This window comes from Glandiceps talaboti, chromosome 10 (assembly GCF_964340395.1).
Source record: "Glandiceps talaboti chromosome 10, keGlaTala1.1, whole genome shotgun sequence".
NCBI lineage: Eukaryota > Metazoa > Hemichordata > Enteropneusta > Spengelidae > Glandiceps > Glandiceps talaboti.
The window spans coordinates 18,350,781-18,373,270 of NC_135558.1; the positions used below are offsets into that span (position 1 = coordinate 18,350,781).

Below are 22,490 nucleotides of genomic sequence, written 5' to 3' on the forward strand. Positions count from 1 at the left end.
ATCCCACAACATTTGATTATTTCTCATGTTTTATAACGTTCATACAATTTTGAAAACAATCTGACACGATTTCCACACGTGGCGCTGTGGAAATAGCGCTGCAGACACCACGTAGGACAAAACTGACGGAGATGTGATACAAGTGATGGCTAGAATTATATACAACCCCCCTTAACCCAGTTGTCCTAGCTAAAGATAACTTAAATCTACTGACTGTGTGAAGAGGTTGTACTTTATCTTTTCAATGTCATCATAAAGTATACAAATTGACCTGTATATGTGTCATGCGTAGAAACTGTTTTGTGTCAACATTGAATTTGATAAATCAATAATTTTTGACGAGTAACATGATTTAATCTTTACTATTGAGAGCCCTGGTAAACACGATGCACACTTCTTATCAATGCCCTGACCCAGGTTTGAGCTTCAGTAAATATAGGGGGATAGTTGGTACTGCCACGACTGTTGCACTGTCAACCTATTTGACAATTAGTTACTTCTGTAACCCAGTATTATTTTTTATGTTTGGGTATACAGTAATAAATCGAGTTAGTATTTCTCAACAATTTTCAAACGTTAAGGGTCAAAGGTCGTACCCATGATGCAAACCACAGTCAGCTTGTACAGAGAGCATGTAAATTGTTGCTATGCTACCCATGAATCTTGACGTACAGGATTTTCCATCAGAATGCTCCAATTTACATTGTACGTGCCAGAATAATGGGTATATCTTACATGTAGCCGACACGAAATTAGGGTACCCGCATCCTTTTTGTACAGGGGAGGGACCACAAGGTGTACTAACTTACCAAGCTAGTTTATAAGATGATGTAGATGAGAGGGGGACTGACTGTTCCAAGATAATAATTTACGTAGTTACCAAGTTAGGGCCGGGAATGTAGGTAGGCAGGGGACTGTACCACGTTACCAAGTTACTTAGTTACCAAGTTAGGGCCGGGGATTTTATTTAAGTAGCCAGGGGACTGTTCCACGTAACTTACCAAGTTAACCGTTACCAAGTTAGGGCCGATAATGTAGGTAGGCAGGGGACAGTTCCACGTTACCAACTTATTTAGTTACCAAGTTAGGGCCGATGATGTTGGTAGGCACAGGTTGGTCTATGTTACTAACTTACTTAGTTACAAAGTTAGGACCGATGAGGTGTAATATTTTCCATGTAATCGACACGTAATTGGGGTACACAAAAAAGGTTTTGTACGTGGTGGGACCGAAAACTGTACCAACTTACCTAGTTCCAAATTAGGGCCAACGGTGTAGGTAGGCAGGGTGCTGTTCCATATATGTTACCAATTTACTTAGCTACACAGTTATGGAGTAGGATGTGTGTAGGGACGGGACTGTTACAAGTTGCCTACTTACTTACTTACCAAGCTACGGCGGAGAATATGGCACATCTTCTATGTAGCTGACACGACATTGGGGTGTGAGAAGACTGTTTTATCACATGGGAGGGACCGAAGTCTGTACCAACTTACCTATAGTTGGGACTTTGTAGGTGGGAGGGAACCGTTCCAACTTCCTTAGTTACCAAGTTAGGGCCGATGATGTAGGCAGAGGACTGTTCCAAGCTACCAACCTGCATGTACTAATTAGTTGCCATGATGTAGGTAGGCAGGGGACTGTGTATAAAACGTTGTACATGTGTCCCATGAGTGAAAGACCAAACGCACCCCATTTCAATTGTAAATATTACCCACTTCCCACCGTATAAAACGTAATGGCTACTACTAGTATTTTGCTACTTGAAATAAAATTGCGAACAATATTCCACTGCTGACGAAAACATAACATCATACTTATCATGATATATAATATGTTTGTCATACACTACGTTATATCTTGAATGCTTGCTTTATTTTTTCTGACACAAACACACACACACACACACACACACACACACGTGTGTTTGTGTGTGTGTGTTTGTTTGTTTGTTTGTTTGTGTGTGTGTGTTTGTGTGTGTGCTCGCGCGCACGTGTGCGTGCATTATTAACGGTAAGAGACAATCTGAAGCCCGAAGGACGCCCTCACATGATCAAATAGTAAATCTTTTGTTTAAAAGTCAAGCCATAAAAGGATAGTAATACTGGATGTATAGTATATGCACTCATTTACTCAAAGCAAATAGAATAAAGTTACTCCAACTTCAAAATGAGAATTGATTTCAGTGATCACATTTATTATGTTCATTTTTGTATAACTTGCGTTATATCTACCAGGCTAAAACTAAGGAATATATTTTCTATGATCACGAGTTTTGATATCCAAACAGGTACCCTTTCATAACATGAGAATTACCAATGATAAACCAATTAACATCGTAAACGTAGAGGGCGAAGGAATGAGACCAGCATCAACGTTAGCAGACTCGGGATGGCCGGTTAGATCTGTACTTTTTTATTCATCATATGGTCTCCATACACAATCCGGGTCCCATCCAATCTCGCCGATTAATCCCAGATCTTGCAGTTCTCTATCTAGCCATTCGTCCAATGGTTGGAAATAGTTCAGGAATGGTCCGGATTCCATCGCGGTTGTACCAGCAATAGCCATCATGGCTTCCGGCCATGGCATACTTCTACCAAGCTCTAACATATCGCTGGCAAAGAAAAACATAAATCATTAATTTTAAAAATGATTAATTTATCAACGTTTGTTCACAATTTCTCCATTTCTTCCCACCTCATCAAACACGGGTTGCTACCCAACCTCATGACTGACTGTCTGTCTGTCTGTCTGTCTGTCTGTCTGTCTGTCTGTCTGTCTGTCTGTCTGTCTGTCTGTCTGTGTATGTGTGCCTGTCTATCTGTCTGTCTGTCTGTCTGTCTGTCTGTCTGTCTGTCTGTCTGTCTCTGTCTGTGTGTCTGTGTGTATGTCTGTCTGTCTGTCTGTCTGTCTGTCTGTCTGTCTGTCTGTCTGTCTGTCTGTCTGTCTGTCTGTCTGTCTGTCTGTCTGTCTGTCTATCTTTCTGTCTCTCATTCCCCTCTGTCTTCCCTCTGTGATATCTAAATAGTATGAACCAATTAACATATTATTGTTGTTCATACATAAAACTTACCCAAGCACTTTACCGGCTTCAATAGAGTTATAAAAGTCACACTTGAACAATTCTCCCTCAAAACCTTTAGCAGCACACATAGCTTCATAGAATTGAAACTGTATAAATGTACGGGTGTAATATCTGGAAAGGCATATTATCGATATAAATTATTGTGCAAATTTGCCAACAATGATCTTTTCTATCGGGAGAACTGGTGTACGTTTGTACAATATATAACCCCAGCCTCCATTAAGCTGCGAGATGAGAGATATCTGTGCTGGTTCCCTCAACGTCAACTTTCTAAAATCTGAAACAGTCGAACTCCAATGTCAATAAAATAATCTTTCTAGAAATGTCTCCGACATACAGCTACCGACATCAGACCATTGACGAATGGAACCTATTACAAACAGGGAAAATAAACAAACTAAATTGGATAAATTAACACTTAGCACAGCATGAAAGAAGTACAGAGAGACTTATATTACATTCTATCATTTGATATGAACAGTTTTGTTGCCACTTTACATAATAGTTCACATTCAAAAACAAATTTCCAGTTCCCCTGGAATTCCATATTCCCCATCAAAGACACCATAAAATTGTTCTTATCAAACCAGTGTGTGTAATACAAGTATCTGCTGTTCCAGCCTGCTGTGTCAACTGTTATTAATCCACTTCATTTGTTTATTTTCCCTTTTTGTAACAGGTTCCGTTTGTCCATGTCTAATGTCTGCAGTTTTATCATAGAGTCAGAGATGGTATTCTTTGTATCACAAGGTGAGATTGTATTCGCGTTGTTTGTTATACAATATATTAAGTACACACACGGCAACATTAACTATCATATAAAACATATCCATGAAATATTTGAGACTAAGAACAGGATCAAGAAACAATGGATTTACCTCAAAAATGAAAAATCATTAGCCACATGGTAAAGTGCAGTAGGGTCCAAGTCCTGTTCAGTTCGTGGATATGGTTCAACCACTCCAAGTATCACATGTCTGAGAAAGAAACAACAAACAAACAAACAAACAAACAAACCACGCATTAGAATAATGGCAATTATAATTCAGTGGAAGTATTATATTCAAATTCATCTATCACGGCAATATGTCATTTTTTCCTTCAACTTTTACCCTTAATTTCCAAACATTTGTTATTCCTATCCAATAAGATACTTCAAATGTGCCCCAATTGATTTGTTTATTTGGCAATAAAATACATAAAAGCATTACTGCCGAGGATAGCATAAAAAAGTAATTAATAGTTATTTCCATTGTGTTCTACGATTTCAAAAAATTCAAAATGGCGGTAGGCAAAGAACTCTGGTAAATTTTGTACTTAGTTTCTTATAATTATGTAATGAGGCTTATACCCTTGAGCTGTCAAAATGTTGACTCGGTGTTTGACATGTACAGGATTAGCAGTCCTCTACTGGAGTTGATATTACAGATTCAGTGTGCAGCGGGTGATAACCATCATTGTCTGTGTTGCTGCAGAAGTAACCATATCATTACTACCAAAGTTTCATCTGTAATGGACAGGGTAAGACAGATACGGATTTAGAAGGTGAGAATTGATTTGACCTTTGTAGTTCAAGTAAAACCATATACGCTAAACTTTCGTGTAGGGTCCAGTATAGACAGTGGACAATATATATTGTCAGAAGGCAAAGTAAAAAACTATACGTCTACAGATGAAATGTAAGAAACGGTTTTCCAAAAAATTACGGAGAACTTCTTTCTTAAATTTCATTAAAAGTTTGGTGTATGACCAAATTGCTTTACTGACTTCTAATTGGCTGATGCTCTCTTATTTGGACATGTCTGTCACATTGGTTACGCCTACCGTGGGTATAAAATTTGTAATAATCAGATGCAGCCACTTTCTTGTCGTTCACTTACTTCAATTCCCAAAACGATGAAGTCCATTTGTCATAGGGAATGTTCTCACGGAACACTTCCCATCGCCATTTCTCCAGACCGATACTGAACGGTAAAGTTGCAACCATGGTCAATGCCTGCTTCATTAGAAAGTTGATATCGGATTCTAATTAAGAGATTGAACAGAAAGGAATATTAGTGAATAGAGAGACAAAATAAATCAAAGATACAAACAGACAGACAGACAGACAGACAGACAGACAGACAGACAGACAGACCGACAGACAGGCAGACAGACAGACAGACAGACAGACAAGGGCACAATTAGAAATTTGAGAAAAAAGGTAAAAATTGAATTTCAGTTGATATGATATGCCTGCTTCAGTAAGAAATTGATATTGGAGTCTGGTATAGTGACTGAGAAAGGGGAGGAGAGAAAGAGGGGCGGGAGAGGAGAGAGAGAAAGTTAGTATGAAACAGAGACTTAGACAGAGAATTTTAACAAAATATTACAATAATTTAGAGATATCAATGTGAATTAAAAAATGTCAGAAGCCAGCCTTATAAATGAGGATGTAAATCTACTAATACTGTGTTGTCCCTGACAACCAATCGATACAACCTGGTTCGAGTATATGAATGCGAGTGTACATTTTTGTATATGCGAAAATAAGAGATGTTTACTAAAACAAGAAAGCCTATAGCGCCTGCACAAATTTACTCTTAATTGAGGCGTTGTTAATGTATGCAAATACATGTTAATTTATGCTAAGGGGATAGAATATGGTAATTTTACTTCGGGAATTAATGGTTTCAATTTATTTTTATTGTCTTCGACCTACCATAGTCGTCGGGTAGTTCATCTAATAAACCGACGTCATACAGATGTTGTGGGGTTGCTGCTGACAGAGCGATGACCTCACCGACAGCTTCGTGAAATCCTTCGTTAGCACCATCACGGAAAGACACAGGTAATTCTTTGTATTGCAAGTAGTACTGAATATGACCCATTTCGTGGTGAAGTGTCATTAAGTCGTCCATATTGACTTCTGTACACATCCTGATCCTGGTTTTAACAAACAAGAGAACGAATAAGCGTCTTTTGATTATTAGAGGCATATATGTACCACAGGGATCCCAGAGCCCAGGTTAGTTTTGTTTACAAATACAAACAAACAAGTAAACAAACAAACCCAAAGAAACAAATAAATAAACAAGTAAACAAACAGAGAGACCCCTCCATTGTGACTATTTGGGGAAAGTGTTTGTTTGTTGTTGTTTATACATGTATTTATCTACTCATTTATCGGTTTATTTGTTTGTTGTTTGTTTGTTTGTATTTGTAAACAAAACTATCTGAGCCTGGTCTCCCTGTGTATATAGTCGTTTGGAGGTTGACATTGTAAAGGTACTTTGGCATGAAGGTGGACACTGCTATCACTTCACCAACGGCCTCATGAATGCTTCTGAACACGACATTCATGAATTGCAGATAATACTTTATATGACCAATCTAAGGGTGAGCCTATTGTTGCTTCTGTTTCTCTTTACCCAGCCGACCCAAATTTTCAGCCACGACATCAAAATAGAAAGATATTTTTATTTTAGCCCACCCATGATATTTTGCGGAACAGCGCCATCAATGGCAAGAATCAGCAAGTGTCTGGACTGTCTATGCCATCGACAGTCATGGCGGTGGCGGCGATACTTGTTCATGAACAGCAGAGCATTTCTTTCATTCTTTTATTCAAGTGGAGTGGTCTTATAACATGCTAATTTTGTAGAGAAGACGGGAAAGGGTGTGTTACCAGGAATCCAATGAAATGAAGATAGAGAGAAGGAAAAGGAGACGCAGGGAAACATAAAGAAGATGATTTTGTACTTTTTGCAGTTTTTTAATCGACCGGCCGACCCATAGTTGTAAAAGAAATGAGAAACATTTTTTAAAAAAGGATCACCAAAATGGTAAAGACTGATCAAGTTGGTGATATCGATCTTCACATCAGTGCACATTTATATCCTGCAACAGACAGTTTAGCCAAAGCAAGGGAGGGAATATGGGCACACAATTGCAAAGACAAAGGGAAGGTGCTGATAAAGTGAAAGGATACACAAAAGCCAATTGCAAGGGTAAAACAATTAAGGTGACGTTGGGATTATGTATGAAAAGAAAGAAAGTGGGTTCGCTGACAGACAAATGACGACAGGGAAGAGAGATGGATAGACGGACTCGGATAGAAAGTGAGACTGACAGACTGACAGAGACAGATCATACTACTTTGGTATCCCAGTTGAAAGTCGGAGAAGTACTATTTGTCGATAGTCATTGACCTTAATTATGTCTGAACTGAGACTTTAATTGTGTTGTCCAATTCAGTCAATATGATTGTTGTTGTTGTTGTTGCTGCTGCTGCTGTTGTTGTTGTTGTTGTTGTTGTTGTTGTTGTTGTTGTTGTTGTTGTTGTTGTTGTTGTATTACCTGAAGTCTATTTGATTGTAGAAATCCCAAGCTGTTGCATGACATTCAACTTGTCTACCATCATCTGGTCTTGTCAGCATAGACTCGTCCCAGAATTCTTGAGGAGCTGGTATCAGTCCCATGGAGACAAAGAAATCATCGGCTAATTCCGTCATCGTCAAAGCTGTGTAGTTCTGAGGACAGAAAAATAGGCATGGGTTTATACACATTGTATATCATTCATGCAATGTGGACGTAAATGTCATACACTTTCACAGCAAATATATGCTGGGGGAGGGGGCTGAATATTTAGGTCAACAAATTCATTAAAACTAGAACAATGCCAACTTGCTTTTTAGAACATGTGCGCTTTGTTATGGTTGATATATGTACCAAACATTGCAGAATTTGATATGTGCATCGTTAAGATATAACCAAATTACTACAAATTCATTAAAACTATACACCACATCATCAATTATATACGACATTTGTGCTTCATTGTGGTCAACACATGTACCAAATTATGTTTAATTTGAAGAGTGAATTCTTAGGATATATGCAAATAATTAATATCTTTATTGGGTGTTTACCAAAATCTAACCAGTTCTTGTGATTAGCATAGGAAAGATGTCTTATAAGTTTCATTACAATTGATCCAATAGTCTTTAAGATATCGCGTCCACAGACAGACGGACACACACACACACACATACACATGCACACACATGGACAGACAGAAGCATAACATAACCTCTCCTTAGTGGAGGTACAAATGGAGAATATTCTAGTTTAGCAAACAAAATAAAACTGCTCGTTAGTTATCTAAAAGGCTACTGATATCTGGGAGATTGAAAACATCCTCGTTGTTTTTTTTTCTGGGGAAGTGCTGAAATTTATCAGGTACGAGGATAACCTCTATAACGTCTTTCAAATGATTGGGCCAACCTTAGCGAAAGCTGCCGGAATGAAATCCTTACCTGTGCTATTAGTTCATCTGTGACGTCAACATTGCCAGCATCTGGATATGGCACCACTAGATTGTACAGATTGGTCCAAAAACGCCCCCACATGTCACCTGTTGGAACGGAAAGTGAATGTCGCTGAATGACCCCGCTTATGTTTGTGGAAAAGCTCAATTGAAATTAAGAAAACATAATATATATGGGAGAGAGAGAGAGAGAGAGAGAGAGAGAGAGAGAGAGAGAGAGAGAGAGAGAGAGAGAGAGAGAGAGAGAGAGAGAGAGAGAGAGAGAGAGAGAGAGAGAGAGAGAGAGAGAGAGAGTAGCTAACATTGCATTGGTCTGCGTCTATAGCCATGAGAGTTGACAAATCTGGCTCGGAAGAGGTCTCCTGGACATTGGGCCAAAGAATCATGGGAAGGTAACACATATAGGCGCTTCATACCTCATGAACCCCTGCAGAAAAACAATACCAAGGCAATTCTTTCAAGGTGTAAAATATCGAACTTTGTTTGCTTCACGAATTTAAATGCCTTTCCCCATTGTACCACTGCAGGCTTTTTCCAAGCCATACAAGTTATAGCTGCATTTAATCACCACTTAAAGTTTGATACGCCCAGGTCTGATGAAAAAAATAAATTTGAGTTTTACGCGGATAAATTAAGACTCGTGATAAGAGAAACTATATTGTGACGTTGTAATTACAGTTAATTAGTAAGCAGTAGCCTCGAGAGGGCAGTAGAGATGTAGAGCTTACCTAACACATTGGCTGGTAGGCATCCTCTATCCCTGTTTATGTTATCTCCATAGATATCTTTTAACCTGTAACGTACATATGTATGTAGTTTTTCATAGAGTGGTAGTATATCGAAATACATCTCCCACATGTCTGCTTCCAAATCTTCGTGTTCTTCCATATCGTCCTCGTAGTTTGCTCTCCAATAAGCACCGTAATCGTCGTAACCTGGACAACAGAACACACATACAAGTCATGTAATCTCTCATCAGGGTTCACACATATGAATTTTCATTTTAACCGTTGTGGAATGTGATTCGCAAGATCTGTATTTACTTATTTTCCAGGATAAGAAAATTATTAATGTACTATGCATGTCGTCCACCTATTCATACACACGTACCATTAAGTACGGAAGCTTGATTCTTCAGTCTCACGTAATCCACGTACACTTCTCGTAGTTTTCTCCCAGTGTCATCTCTCCAGTGTTTCCATACCCACAGTCGTTGAGTATAATTAGTCGAGGTGGCCATGATGTTTGTCAAAACTGAAAAATATAAACACAAATCTATGATGGAAAATCTAACCACCGGATCTCGACACCGTCAGGTATGAGTTTCATAGGTAAACCTTTCAAGTCTTGCCAAAATGTCTTGCCAAATTTCTCAATCTAAAATTAATCTGTTCTTTTCCACAGTATCTGTCGTCAAAAGTACAACTTGTAAAAATTGCTTTGTTCTTTCCTGCAGTATCTGCCGTCAACGTTTGGAATTGCTATCTTCTTTCCCGAAGTATATATCGTTCAACTTCTAAAATTGCTTTGTTCTTTCACGCTGTATGCGTTGTCAACTTCTGCAAATGTTTTGTATTTTCTAACAATTAAGATCTATCGTCAACTTGAATTCTAAAATTACTTTGCCAACTTGTAATATTACATTGTTCTTAATTAAAGTATCTGACGTCAACTTCTAAAATCGCTTTCAAATTGCTCTTTCCCTGGGTATCTGTCGTCAGCTTGTAAAATGCTTTGCTCTGTTCTGCAGTATCTGACGTCAACTTCTAAAATGCTTTGTCCTGTTCTGCAGTATCTGTCGTCAACTTCTAAAATCGTTTTCAAATTGCTTTTTCCCTGGGTATCTGTCGTCAGCTTGTAAAATGCTTTGCTCTGTTCTGCAGTATCTGACGTCAACTTCTAAAATGCTTTGCCCTGTTCTGCAGTATCTGTCGTCAACTTCTGCATTCGTTTTGTACTTTCCCACAGTATCTGTTGTCAACTTGAATTCTAAACTAACTTTGTTCTTTCCTGCATTACCAATCTGTCGTCAACTTCTAAAACTGCTTTCTTCCTTACCAAAGTATCTGTCGGCAACTTCTAGAATTGCTTTGTTCATTTTTGAAATATCTGTCGTCAATTCGTAAAATTGCTCTGTCTTTTCCGAAAGTATCTGCCATCAACTTCTAAAATGTCTCTGCTATCTATCGTCAACTTCTAAAATTGCTTGATCTATGTGAACGACCTGTTGTTCTGTCTATAGTTTTTTCATTTGAAGATTGGTCAAGAATGACCATGTGACCACACACTTTTAATATTTTGTTCTTGGTCGGTCATTTTGATATCCCACCGTGTTATCTGACAGAAATGGTACCTTTCTAACCTCCACCCCTACTCTCTTCCACCTTGAAGTTGCCATTGGGTTAAAATGGATTCCATCAGAAATCTACAGCAACAGAAAGAATCCTTGAGGGCATAAAAATGTACTGATATATTATTATGTAAATGTACTTGCCTGGGTCTTGTAAATGACATTCATTTTCATCCCACGGTACGCACACCTCTCCTAGGGCATAGGTTAAACTCATGTTGGACAAGACATTTTGTAGCTGTAGGTGGTAAAAGCCGAGGAATAAGGAAGAGGGGAGGGGAATGGAGAATAATATTTATTCAATACTGAATTGTAGCATTTCCTAAACTACCATGTTTTTCTTTTAAAATTGGTTATCTTACCGTAAAATTACTAGGACACGTCTTCAACAACTCAATACATAAGAGTGATATTCTAATGCCTTTTTCTGTAAAACTACGGATATCCCCTAATTACTGATAACAATGATGATAGGGGGCGCTATATAGCTGGTGGTAGACATTGGGCTCGTTACTTGGCTTAGGCAGCACCAGTTTTGTGTCGCTTGTTCAGTAGTTACACAGACAAGTCTGTGGTACTTGTGACTATTTCGTTGTAAATATTTATTAAGTGTAACTGTTAATGAATATGGATTCTTTGTTTTCTTTGTATGTGAGTTATGTGTTTTTATGACCAGAAAATAAACTTTAAGTTTCTGAGTTGAATTGATTCAGAACTGAATTGAAGAATATAGAGAAAAAAAGCGTCACCAACTTTATAAAGATACATACTTCATTGAAGTCATCTTCTGGTAAAATCGAATCCCCGATATCATAAATGAACCCCATTTCCCTGGCAACAGAGTCGCTGTAATGTTCTAAATCATCCATAAACAATGAAGCATTTACATGAGCTTCATTGGCGAAGGCGGCATACTTCACACCTTCTTCTAGCTGGAATAAATGCATTTATTGAAATAAAGACGGTACAAGCTTGGAGTGAATGAAAGAACAAATAAAGCTAAACACACACACGCACACACACACACACACACACGCACACATGCACACATATACATAAATACATGCATGCATGCATGCATACATACATACATGCATACATGCATGCATACATACATACATACATGCATACATGCATACATACATACATGCATACATGCACAACATACATACATACATACATACATACATACATACATAATAAATACATACATACATACATACATACATACATACATACATACATACATACATGCATACATGCATGCATACATACATACATACATGCACACATGCATGCATACATACATACATACATACATACATACATACATACATACATACATACATACATACATACATACTTTTAGCATGTTGCTGGCCAGTAGGAGTGTACGATCGGATCCAATGCAAAAAATATCGAAAAAATTAAATAATTATTAACAAGCCCCCAATATGTGGCATAGGGTTAGGGATTTTCCGACAAGTGTTTTAAATAATGGCTATGTAAACAATTTAAGATTATCAATATCACTCAAATTAAAAGGTTTCAAAACCAAAGCAAAAAACACCTAAATTCTCAATTCTTGAAAAAAGCAACGTAACACAAGTGGTCTGGAAAAAACCTAAGGGAGCCTTCAATAATTACAGAGGGGGGGGGGGTGAGGAAATCTAATCTGGAATATGCCATAAATAAATTGTCACCCTCTGCCTAGTCCGCTATGTTACAAAGTGACCTTCCCTCAATACCCATTCTCTAAAATATTGTTCTATCTGTTCAAAGAACCCCGGCTCCCTGTGGCATAGTTGTTAGAGCTCAAGATTAGCCATCAGGAGGTCAGGGAATGTTACTGTAGTAAGATCCCGCCACAGTGATAATTATTAAAGGCATTTGTTGTTTACCACTATTACCACCACAGTGAGTTTGTGTTTGCATTAGATCAATGCCTACTTTTGGATCTATTTGGCTGAGATGATGGCCAGACCTCCCAAACATGAGATGAGCACACAACTGACATCGTCATCGCCACTCAACCACATTATCCCCAATATCTTGTCATCCTGTTTCCCCCTTTACAACTGTGAGATCCGTTCCTAATCTCGTTACATTACAACTAACAGCAAAACCGCCTAAATATTGCAAAGTTAGACAATACAATTAGTCGAAGTACAATGTAATCCTCCCCTAGTCCCATTTTCTAAAATATGGCCTTCTCCAGTGAGCTGATTTGCAAAAAGTGACCTAATCCCTCCTGCCCCCCTTGTAAATTACTGAAAGCACCCTAATCACTGATCGAGTAGAATTGATTATAGCTCACAAGATTTTCAGACAACTTCATACATATACAGTTGGTGATACCCATTAGACTATGGAATTATCATTATCACGTGCTGCCTTTTGGTCGAATACTTAGTAGGTACATGTGTTTGTAAATCCTTCCGGGACGACAAAAAAATGAATTCAAAAATTGGACCACCACCACCACCACCACCACCACCACCACCACCAATTGCAACAACAACAACAACAACAACAACAACAGCCACAACTACCACCATCACCAGCCACAACTACCACCATCACCACCACATGAACAACAACAACAACAACAACAACAACAACAACAACAACAACAACAACAACAACAACACAGTTTTGATTCACAATAGTAATTTGCAATATTTTGGTCGAAATTCCTACATCACCTTTGTACAAGACAACCAGAAACTGCAATAACCATGACAGGTATTCAGACACTGCATATAATTGATATATAAGGTTATCCGCAGAATCAATAGGTTACGTATTGTGAGTGATATATTGTGACCCTAGGTAATACCACATTGCAAATTACAGAAATGTTCACACAGAAACTCGTCACAGCAGCAAACATCATTAACACAATACAAAACGAGAAGATAACGTTTGTAAACAGTGTATGATGAAATAGGTGGATCTAACAAATATGATGGGCAGATAGAAGTGAATTACACAGAAGTCGTGTCAACATTTTGTAACCCCATCTAGTACCTATGATCCAGGTGCCAGTACGCACAGTGTATATCTCCCCATTCGACAAATTGCAACTCACAACATCACACACCGGACTTATTTCAATTCTTTATGGTTCAAAATTAATGAATAAAAGCTTTGAAAAACTAAATTCAGTTATTTGAAGATCGATATACCCTGATATAATTCATTTTAGATAACATCAAACAGAACTTTTCTTGTGTAGACAGTGATTTCAAAGTAAAATATGTTACTCGTTTTAATCTCAAAAAGTCGGTGCAGGAAAAATGTGCTTGTCAAGTCATAATCATATGCGAAATATCTCATTTCTGTTTGGTCAGATTTGGTTTAAGGTGAGCCCTAAATGTGAAACGACGAGGAACAACACACGGTCTTTGATTATAAAAGAATTAGGTACAGAGACCAGGGAATGCCGACCAGGTGTCTTGGTAGATTCGTGAATTTTAGAAAAAAAGGACCTGTCACCATTTATTTAAATTTATTGAAACTTCTATTTTTCACTACGTTTCGAACCCAGACCGGCTTTTTATCAGGTGTGTAATTCTAAAAGATTTGGAAATGAATGGGGAAAAAATTTCTTTACTTACCAAAATCTCAAGGTTATGACTTGTTAAGTTTGTAGAGTAATCCCAGTACGCATGCACGTAGCTTGGTATGACGATTTGGGCCTCACCATTGTAATAGTCGAGGAAAGCTTGTGCTTCTTCTTCCGTGTAAGTTGGGTCTTGTGCTGTAGAAAACGTACAACACATGGACACCAAGATCATGAACAGCAAAAACCATCGATTGTTTTTCCACGATTTCATTTTAACAACCGACAGAGAACTGAATTGATGTGAATAAATGTACGAATCGAAGATCTGTTATCTCCAGCTTGATGACGTCATTGATGTACCCCAGCTTCATGATTTTTTTTTTAAAAACTAAGCCCCATAACTTCAGTTAGAAGTTAAAATAACTATTGACAACATAAGCTTAGGTATCACTTTAAATTCTTTATTTGTAAATGTCATTATTCAAAACAAATGACTACGTACTATTTTACCTATTTCATCACTGCATGGTTTCATCGTTCCCACTAAAACAAATAAGGATAGATAAAAGGAGAATATACATTTGGACGTTCAAGCTGAGTGACCCTTCACTGAGAAAGACATCAGCTGATTTTTTTTTACCTAATCGTAGAAATTTTTATAAGAAAAATGTCACTCTGTTCCCCTCTCCTTACTGAAAATATATACTTGGACTAAATTGCTTTGAAGTTTTATTGAGTGATCCAAGATCTTAAATGTATACATAACAATAAAAAAGATATTCGTGCCAGTATATATTCAAATCATTGAAACCTGCGGTGTAAATATGGTAAAAAAATGTTCAAATATGGCGTACATGTTTTAAAATTCGAATGACCATCAAATAAATTTACTACGTACGTGGTTCTCGGGTTTGAATAAGATATTGTATTTATATTCCACAAGAACACTTGATTACCTCTAATTTTTTTTATAACACTTGTACAATTTGTACTAATTACATAAATTTCTCATTAGGGTTACGTCAGTTTCTTTGTGTGTGTGTGTGTGTGGGGGGGGTACCCTGTTTCTAAACTTGGCAGTGGGAGGGGGTCTTCCTGTTTGGAAAATTTTGGATACAGGCAGTCACTGTGTTGTGGGGTTTGATTGAAGAAAAACATTTCTACCAGATTTAAGGTGGATGCCTTTAGATTTTCGTTCCTACACACAATAATTGTTGTAATGCATCAAAATATATATGCAATTAGTTATGTTTGAAGTATGTACCGATTTTTGAATTCAAAGAATGTATTTGTAAGATATAGCCTAAATGAAAAGCTTTTCAGGACATATGTGATTGTTATGTTTGAAGTATGTACAACAATTTGAAGCGTGCATTCTTAAGATATAGCCTGGTTACTGAAAATCATTAATTATACAAAAGAGTCATTAAAACTACAAGCTTTATTATCAAACTTTATATGACACATGCACTTTGTTATCATCAATGTATGTACCAAATTATATTGAATTCTTAAGATATAACCTAATTACCGAAAACCATTAATTATGTAAATAATTCATTAATATTTATGGAATGTTTTCAAAACATAATCACTTCTAGCCATTACCTAAAGAATATGTGCACCAAATTTTTTTTCAATTGAGCCAGCCGTTTTTGAGAAAATGACGACACAGACAAACAGACATACACACAGATAGACATAGAGACACACATAGACACATACACACACAGAGACTTTTCATCCCTAATATTAGTAATATATAGCCTTCCTTGCGGAAGGTATAATGGCAGTGCCTTGTCTGAACTGCGGTATTTGTTCTTATCCTTGGTTCGTACCTATATTGTTCAATATTTGTTCTTAAAAGATTCCAGATTTGATGACAGACGAATTTCTTATTGTAAGCCATTCCAAAGTTTTAGAGCACAGTTTGAAAAGGCACGGTCGTGGGATAGTTGGTGCTGTTACGACTGTCAACTTATCTAAACATTTGTCCACTCTGTGACCTAGTTTTACATATTATCTATTTTATGTTTGGGAAGACTGATACAACAATTGAATTTATTTTAAAGTTTGATGACTTAGTATTTCTCATACAGTTTTCAAACGTTGTGTTTTGTTATACGAAGGGTCAAAGTTCTCGAATCCATGATACAAACCACGAATTCTCTGGTTTGGTTAGCTTGTACAAAGAGCTAAACGAGTTCATTGCGTAAATTGTTGCTATGTCAACCATGGATATTTTTTCGTATTACGAATGGAAAAAGTTGACATATCTGGCTCAGAAGAGGTCGTCTGGACTTTGGGGCGAGTAACCAGAGCTCGAGACAAGTATGAAATACATAAACTGGTAGTGGTAATAGAGCCTCGTTAACCTCCGCTCTACTTAGGGGGCCTTCAAATAAATTACAGGGGGAGGGCCAGACAGACAGACAGACAACGATAAGAATAGATATCTTAGTCGGGAATCCCATGATTAACCAAGATAGTCCGAATTTAAGGTGCATATACAAAATACATTGCCTTTGGTTTTTGTACTTACTTTCAAAGAGATAAACGATACTCGTCATGAACTATTCAACAAACATTAGACCATCAATATACAACAATACACTGTTTGTAGATTACAGCTCAATTTGTATGGAATAAATGTATGGTGATTTTAAAGTCGAGGATGACAGCTGTTTTTGTCATTTACATTAAATTATATCTATAGTTATATATGGTGGCTTGAAAGATGCTAATGTACAAACATGACGTCATCAACCTGGAGATAGCACACCCCACCTGTTCGTGATACAGTTTTTCATCCACCGTCATTCACACACACAACTTAATTCTCTGCCAGTTGCTAAAATGTCATCCTGGAAAATAAATCGGGTTTATATGTTGTTCATAGTCTTGGGGTGCATATTTTGTACGCTATGCACGGCAGACGACGTCCCTACACCAACTTACAGCGAAGATGAAGTACAAATGTTCCTTGAAAATTACAATGAAGAAGCTCAAATCGTCATACCACGCGCCGTGCACGCGGAATGGGATTACTCAACCAACTTAACAAGCCATAATTTGGACATATTGGTAAGCTAAACCTGCTATTTGTTTGCAAATTTTATCTTGGAATCAACCAGTGGCCATGGCGACGTGCTTTAGAAACATGTTAATCTACATCGCAAGTTTCTTCTGTGTAAACTGCGTTAGCTACTGGACGGCAGAAAACGAACTTTCAAAGACACTAACAAACTATTGTTTTGCGAAATATTTATTAAGCTATTGAATGAATGTTGGTCTACTTACAGTAGGGTGGCGTTTCTGAATGACTTCCGTGACTTTACATTGTATATTTTGGGACCTTCAAGTGTTTCCATTATCTTTAGCACAAGGTGAAACAAAGGCACTACTATCACCCAATTGAAAATTCTACCAAATTCAACGGCAACAGCTTTAGTTTGTGTCTATCTAAGCTGGGTACTGTGAAAGTTCGGTTACCACAATGTTAAATTGTGTTCGAATGCAATGGCAAAATACTGGTACTAATAATTTCAATCTTATCAGTTATTATATAATTTTCAGCCAAATGTCACGCGTCTGTCTGTCTGTCTGTCTGTCTGTCTGTCTGTCTATGTCCATCTGTCTGTGGACACGATATCTCAAAATATACTGCATCAATTCTAATGAAACTTGTTACACATCTTCTATATGGTAATGAAAAGAACTGATTAGTATTTGGTAAACATCCAATGAACATTAATTAGTCATTTGCATATATGTAGAGAATGGCTTTTAGTAATTAGGTTATATCTTTGTAATGCATACTTCAAATTGATTATAATTTGATTTGTATGTTAACCATGAAAAAGCACCTACGTTATTAAGTTTATTGACATAGCTTAAAGATTTAATGAATGATTTGCATAATTAATGATTTCAGTAATAGTACATATGCTAACCATAACAATGCACATATGTAATATAAAAGTTTGTTGATGTAGCTTAGTTTTAATGAATAATTTGCATAATTAATGATTTTCGGTAATTATGACAAATCTTAAGAATGCATACTTCAATTTTAATTTAATGTGGTACATATATCAACCATAATAATAAGCACCTTCCTGGGATTATTGTTGATGGAACTTTTACTTTTTATGGCACACACATTAACCATAATAAAGCGCGTTTATCCAAATAAGCCTGTTAGCTTAGTTTTTCATTTTAATGGCTAAGTTGTATAATTAATGATTTCCGGTAATTAGGCTATATCTTAAGAATGCAAACTTCATAATTCATTTAACTTGATACGCCCATCAACCATACAAAATCATTCGTGTCTGATATATGTGCTTAGGTAGTTTCAATTGTGATGTGCATGTAATTTCCATAAGTAATCATTTCGATAATTGGGCAATATCTTTAAAAAGCAAATTAAATTTCGATAATTTAGTGCATGCATTTATGGTAAAGACGCGCATGCGCCATTTAAAGCTTAATTATGTAACTTATAAGCTAAATGGTTAATTTGCAAAATTAATGTTTTTTTTTCATAATTAGGCAATATGTTAATTATGTAAGCTTCAAACTTCATGCAGATTCGTATCATTGACTTTTCCGATTAAGTAGTACATATCATCTATAATATAGCTATAGTTCAGAATTTCCATTCCAACAATGTGTACATACATGTGTAGGCCCAACAATCTACGTTTTTGCCCTAACGGAGGCATTCAGTTTAAATCATGTGCTACGGTTGCCACGACTTAGTGGACCAAGTTCCAATACTTCAAATAACAAGAGGTTAGGCATGATTTCGAAATTGTTATTGTTATCAAAATGTCCATTCCTGGGTAAATTATCCACAGTTACAGAACCTCTGTATCAAATTTTAGTTGAAATGTTTATCAAAAAAAAAAGCAGAACGGAACCGTGTGAAAGAAGCACACACACGCCATCGCGCCATTAATTTACAGTGGTGACTCACGACACATCCCAGACTCGCGAATGAAACATTTTAAAGATAAAATTAAGATAAACATAATGAACTGGTTGATTTTTAACTTCATTGATTAGATTAAAAAGTGACATATGGCGAAAAATGGGTATTTATTTTGGATTTTGAAATGATAAAGCAACTTTAAAACGTTGTTTCTACTTGAAATTACACAAAGTGAAATGATATAGGCCATGTCTAGCTGTGTTTGTAACTCACCCAATTGGCAAGATAAACTTCTCAGACCAAAAAAAAGAATTGTGGGTTTCCGATAATCGTTCCGACCCTAATTTAAGCCCCCACCCTAAACATGTTTTAACAAATTAGTAACTTCTTGTCAAGCACGTCTGTTTTCTTTCATTAGTGATGTCTGTACATATTTCATCAAAGTATCACAGAAGGGTATACTGACGGACATTTTGATTGTTTTTGGCATGAGTCGAACTAATAGTTTCCAGCCGTGTTATCATAAACATGCATTCTTTGCGTCAGATGTAAACTGGATACATTTTGAAATGACAGCCTTTGGATTGTTATTTCAACATGCATTGTACGCAATGCGAAATTATGAGCTAAATAATTACATGGTACGCCCCTTTAATTGGTAAAATTCATTAATTATGCAAATATGACAAAGCGAAGTTAACAGGTTAGAATGGACATGTATTTGTAGTTTTTCACATTTAACCGCAACTCGTGCAACAATCTCTTTAACACCTACTCTAATTTGTCTTGGAGTGAGAAGGGCTAATGAGTTCGTTAGTTCGTTCATTCATATTCATTCATTATGCATACATACATACATACATACATACATACATACATACATACATACATACATACACACATATACACATACATACATACATACATACATACATACACACATATACACATACATACATACATACATACATGCATACATGCATACATGCACACATGCACAGATGCACGCATGCATGCATTGATCATTGCAATTCAAATTCACAGAAATGAAATCATTGTTTTGATCAATGTATTTCAAATTCACAGACACCACCAAATGAAAACATTGTTTTGATCATTGTATGTCAAATTCACAGACACCACCCGATGAAAACATTGTTTTGATCATTGTATTTCAAATTCACAGACACCACCCGATGAAAACATTGTTTTGATCATTGTATTTCAAATTCACATACACTACCCGATGAAAACATTGTTTTGATCATTGTATTTCAAATTCACAGACACCACCCGATGAAAACATTGTTTTGGTCATTGTATTTCAAATTCACAAACACTACCCGATGAAAACATTGTTTTGATCATTGTATTTCAAATTCATAGACACCACCCGATGAAAATATTGTTTTGATCATTATATTTCAAATTCACAGACACCACCCGATGAAAACATTGTTTTGATCATTGTATTTCAAATTCATAGACACCACCCGATGAAAATATTGTTTTGATCATTGTATTTTAAATTCATAGACACCACCCGATGAAAACATTGTTTTGATCATTGTATTTCAAATTCACAGACACCACCCAATGAAAACATTGTTTTGATCATTGCATTTCATTAAAATTCAATTACTAAGATATAGAGATCTTATGAATTAAAAACAACAGAGAAAATGTTAGAACAAACTCTAAAATTCCTGTCTGTAATACATCATTTACTGAAAGAAATATTGACATACACCTTGTATAATGCACGAGTAAGTTACCTATGCAAACTTTGCAAATAAGTTTCCTTTTGTCGGTAATAAATATCCCTGGCACTATCATAGAGTAAAAAATCCCATATATTTCTACGACGTAACTCGTTGTATTCAAATTGTGTTAAGTCGTATGTATGGTTATTTGCATCGGCATGTATTTCGTTCTTCTGTAAGCGTATTCCAAAAAGACGACTCAGCATGTCTTGTGACGTCTTGAAATCTTCAGTCAGGCCAACGAATGCCATGTTCTCTTCCAGATTTCTCTTGGCTACTAGGAAGTGTTTTTCTTCTATTGGAGGGATGTTTGTTGCGTTTTTAAGGTCAACTCCACCGATTTTGACGCCATCTTCGAATGTGAAATCGATTTCCGGATAATCTCCAAATTGTAGAAGTCGAGTGTAGTGATTATTCATGTCTTGGAAATGGATATTTTTAGTTTTCACGAGATAATCCGTAATATTAGAACTTTTAACGACGTATTTGACGCATATCTCATGAATACCTGAACACTTCGTTTTCTTGTTATAGAAATATGACGAAACGAGACGTTTGATTGGATCCCGGAACCAGGTGACATAAGCAAATGGTCTTTCCGGATCCGCGTAATCGTGGATGCCATAAACCCTCTTTGAGTAAAAGAACTGTCGTTGTTTATTGTTTCTCATTGCTTTTCCAGTTTCGTAGAGTTCTTTACAATGACTTACAACTATACTTCTCATTTTGTTCTTCTTTGCCATTTCTTTGAGCAAGTTATCTACTGATGTACCACCTGACTTAGGTAAATGTACATGGGCAATGTTTGCTGCACGATAATCTTTGTAATCCGAGGACTCACTCGCATTTCTGGTGAGATAAAAATTTGGAAGTGGATTCTTTCCCACCTTTACGTCATTTTGACAAAATCTTAGCGCAGTCATCAGTATTTCGCATGATATTGAATTATTAATTCTCGTTTGATTTATAGCTTCGCAAAAGGAAGGTGGAGGAGTTAATGTTGGAGTTTTTGAAACACTGAATCGTGAGGTGCTTTGAAGTTGATCTGTAGCCATAGCATGATAGTAGTATATGTTATTTGTTCTTACTATGTAGACAAGAAGTGACGTCATACTAATAACAGCGATCATCAGTTTGATGAATACCAATAATTTACTTTTTGTCACAAGTTCCAACCTCCAGGCCATTATTGGACTTTCATTTGATGTAACAAAATTCCGTCCACAAGGATGGCCGATAGCAGTTTTTTCTACATATTGAAGAAAAATCACAAAGTTTATTAATGTATCTTTAAATTATGCACGTAAAACACACAAATTTCACTAATATTGTCATGTACTGGTAAATGCATGAAGTAAAAATTGTCAAGTACTTTTTCATTTTTTTGTTTCAAATTCCTCTTTGGATATGAATTTTTAAAATAAACAATTTTCGATTTTCGATACTTATCTGCACGGATTTCACACGAAAATAGATA

At 36.5% G+C, this 22,490-nt stretch overlaps 2 protein-coding genes across 2 annotated transcripts in view; one reads left to right on the top strand and one right to left on the bottom strand.

The window, feature by feature from the left end:
* Positions 1–2,415: 2,415 nt before the first annotated feature.
* LOC144440709 (angiotensin-converting enzyme 2-like) lies at positions 2,416–14,849 on the bottom strand. The gene is made up of 13 exons (XM_078130092.1): positions 14,825–14,849; positions 14,367–14,509; positions 11,517–11,678; positions 10,891–10,984; positions 9,507–9,650; positions 9,125–9,331; positions 8,386–8,483; positions 7,427–7,599; positions 5,790–6,013; positions 4,969–5,113; positions 3,967–4,065; positions 3,077–3,199; positions 2,416–2,617 (listed from the first exon to the last, which is right to left on the bottom strand). The coding sequence occupies exons 1-13, from the start codon at positions 14,847–14,849 to the stop codon at positions 2,416–2,418; spliced, it is 1,839 nt and encodes a 612-aa protein (XP_077986218.1).
* A 2,321-nt stretch (positions 14,850–17,170) lies between these two features.
* LOC144440710 (angiotensin-converting enzyme 2-like) overlaps positions 17,171–22,490 on the top strand; it is a 24,528-nt gene continuing 19,208 nt past the window's right edge. The window contains exon 1 of the mRNA XM_078130094.1: positions 17,171–17,398. Within this exon, the coding sequence (XP_077986220.1) occupies positions 17,171–17,398 (228 nt within the window). The remainder of the gene's footprint in view (positions 17,399–22,490) is intronic.

What these genes read in the sequence shown, in the direction of transcription:
- LOC144440709 (XM_078130092.1), bottom strand. Translation starts at nt 14,849, where the DNA reads ATGAAACCATGCAGTGATGAAATAG. An exon ending in CAGATGAACTAATAGCACAG is followed by an intron (nt 7,600 to 8,385) that starts GTAAGGATTTCA and finishes TTCTGTCCTCAG; the next exon opens with AACTACACAGCTTTGACGAT. An exon ending in TACAATCAAATAGACTTCAG is followed by an intron (nt 6,014 to 7,426) that starts GTAATACAACAA and finishes TGTTAAAACCAG; the next exon opens with GATCAGGATGTGTACAGAAG.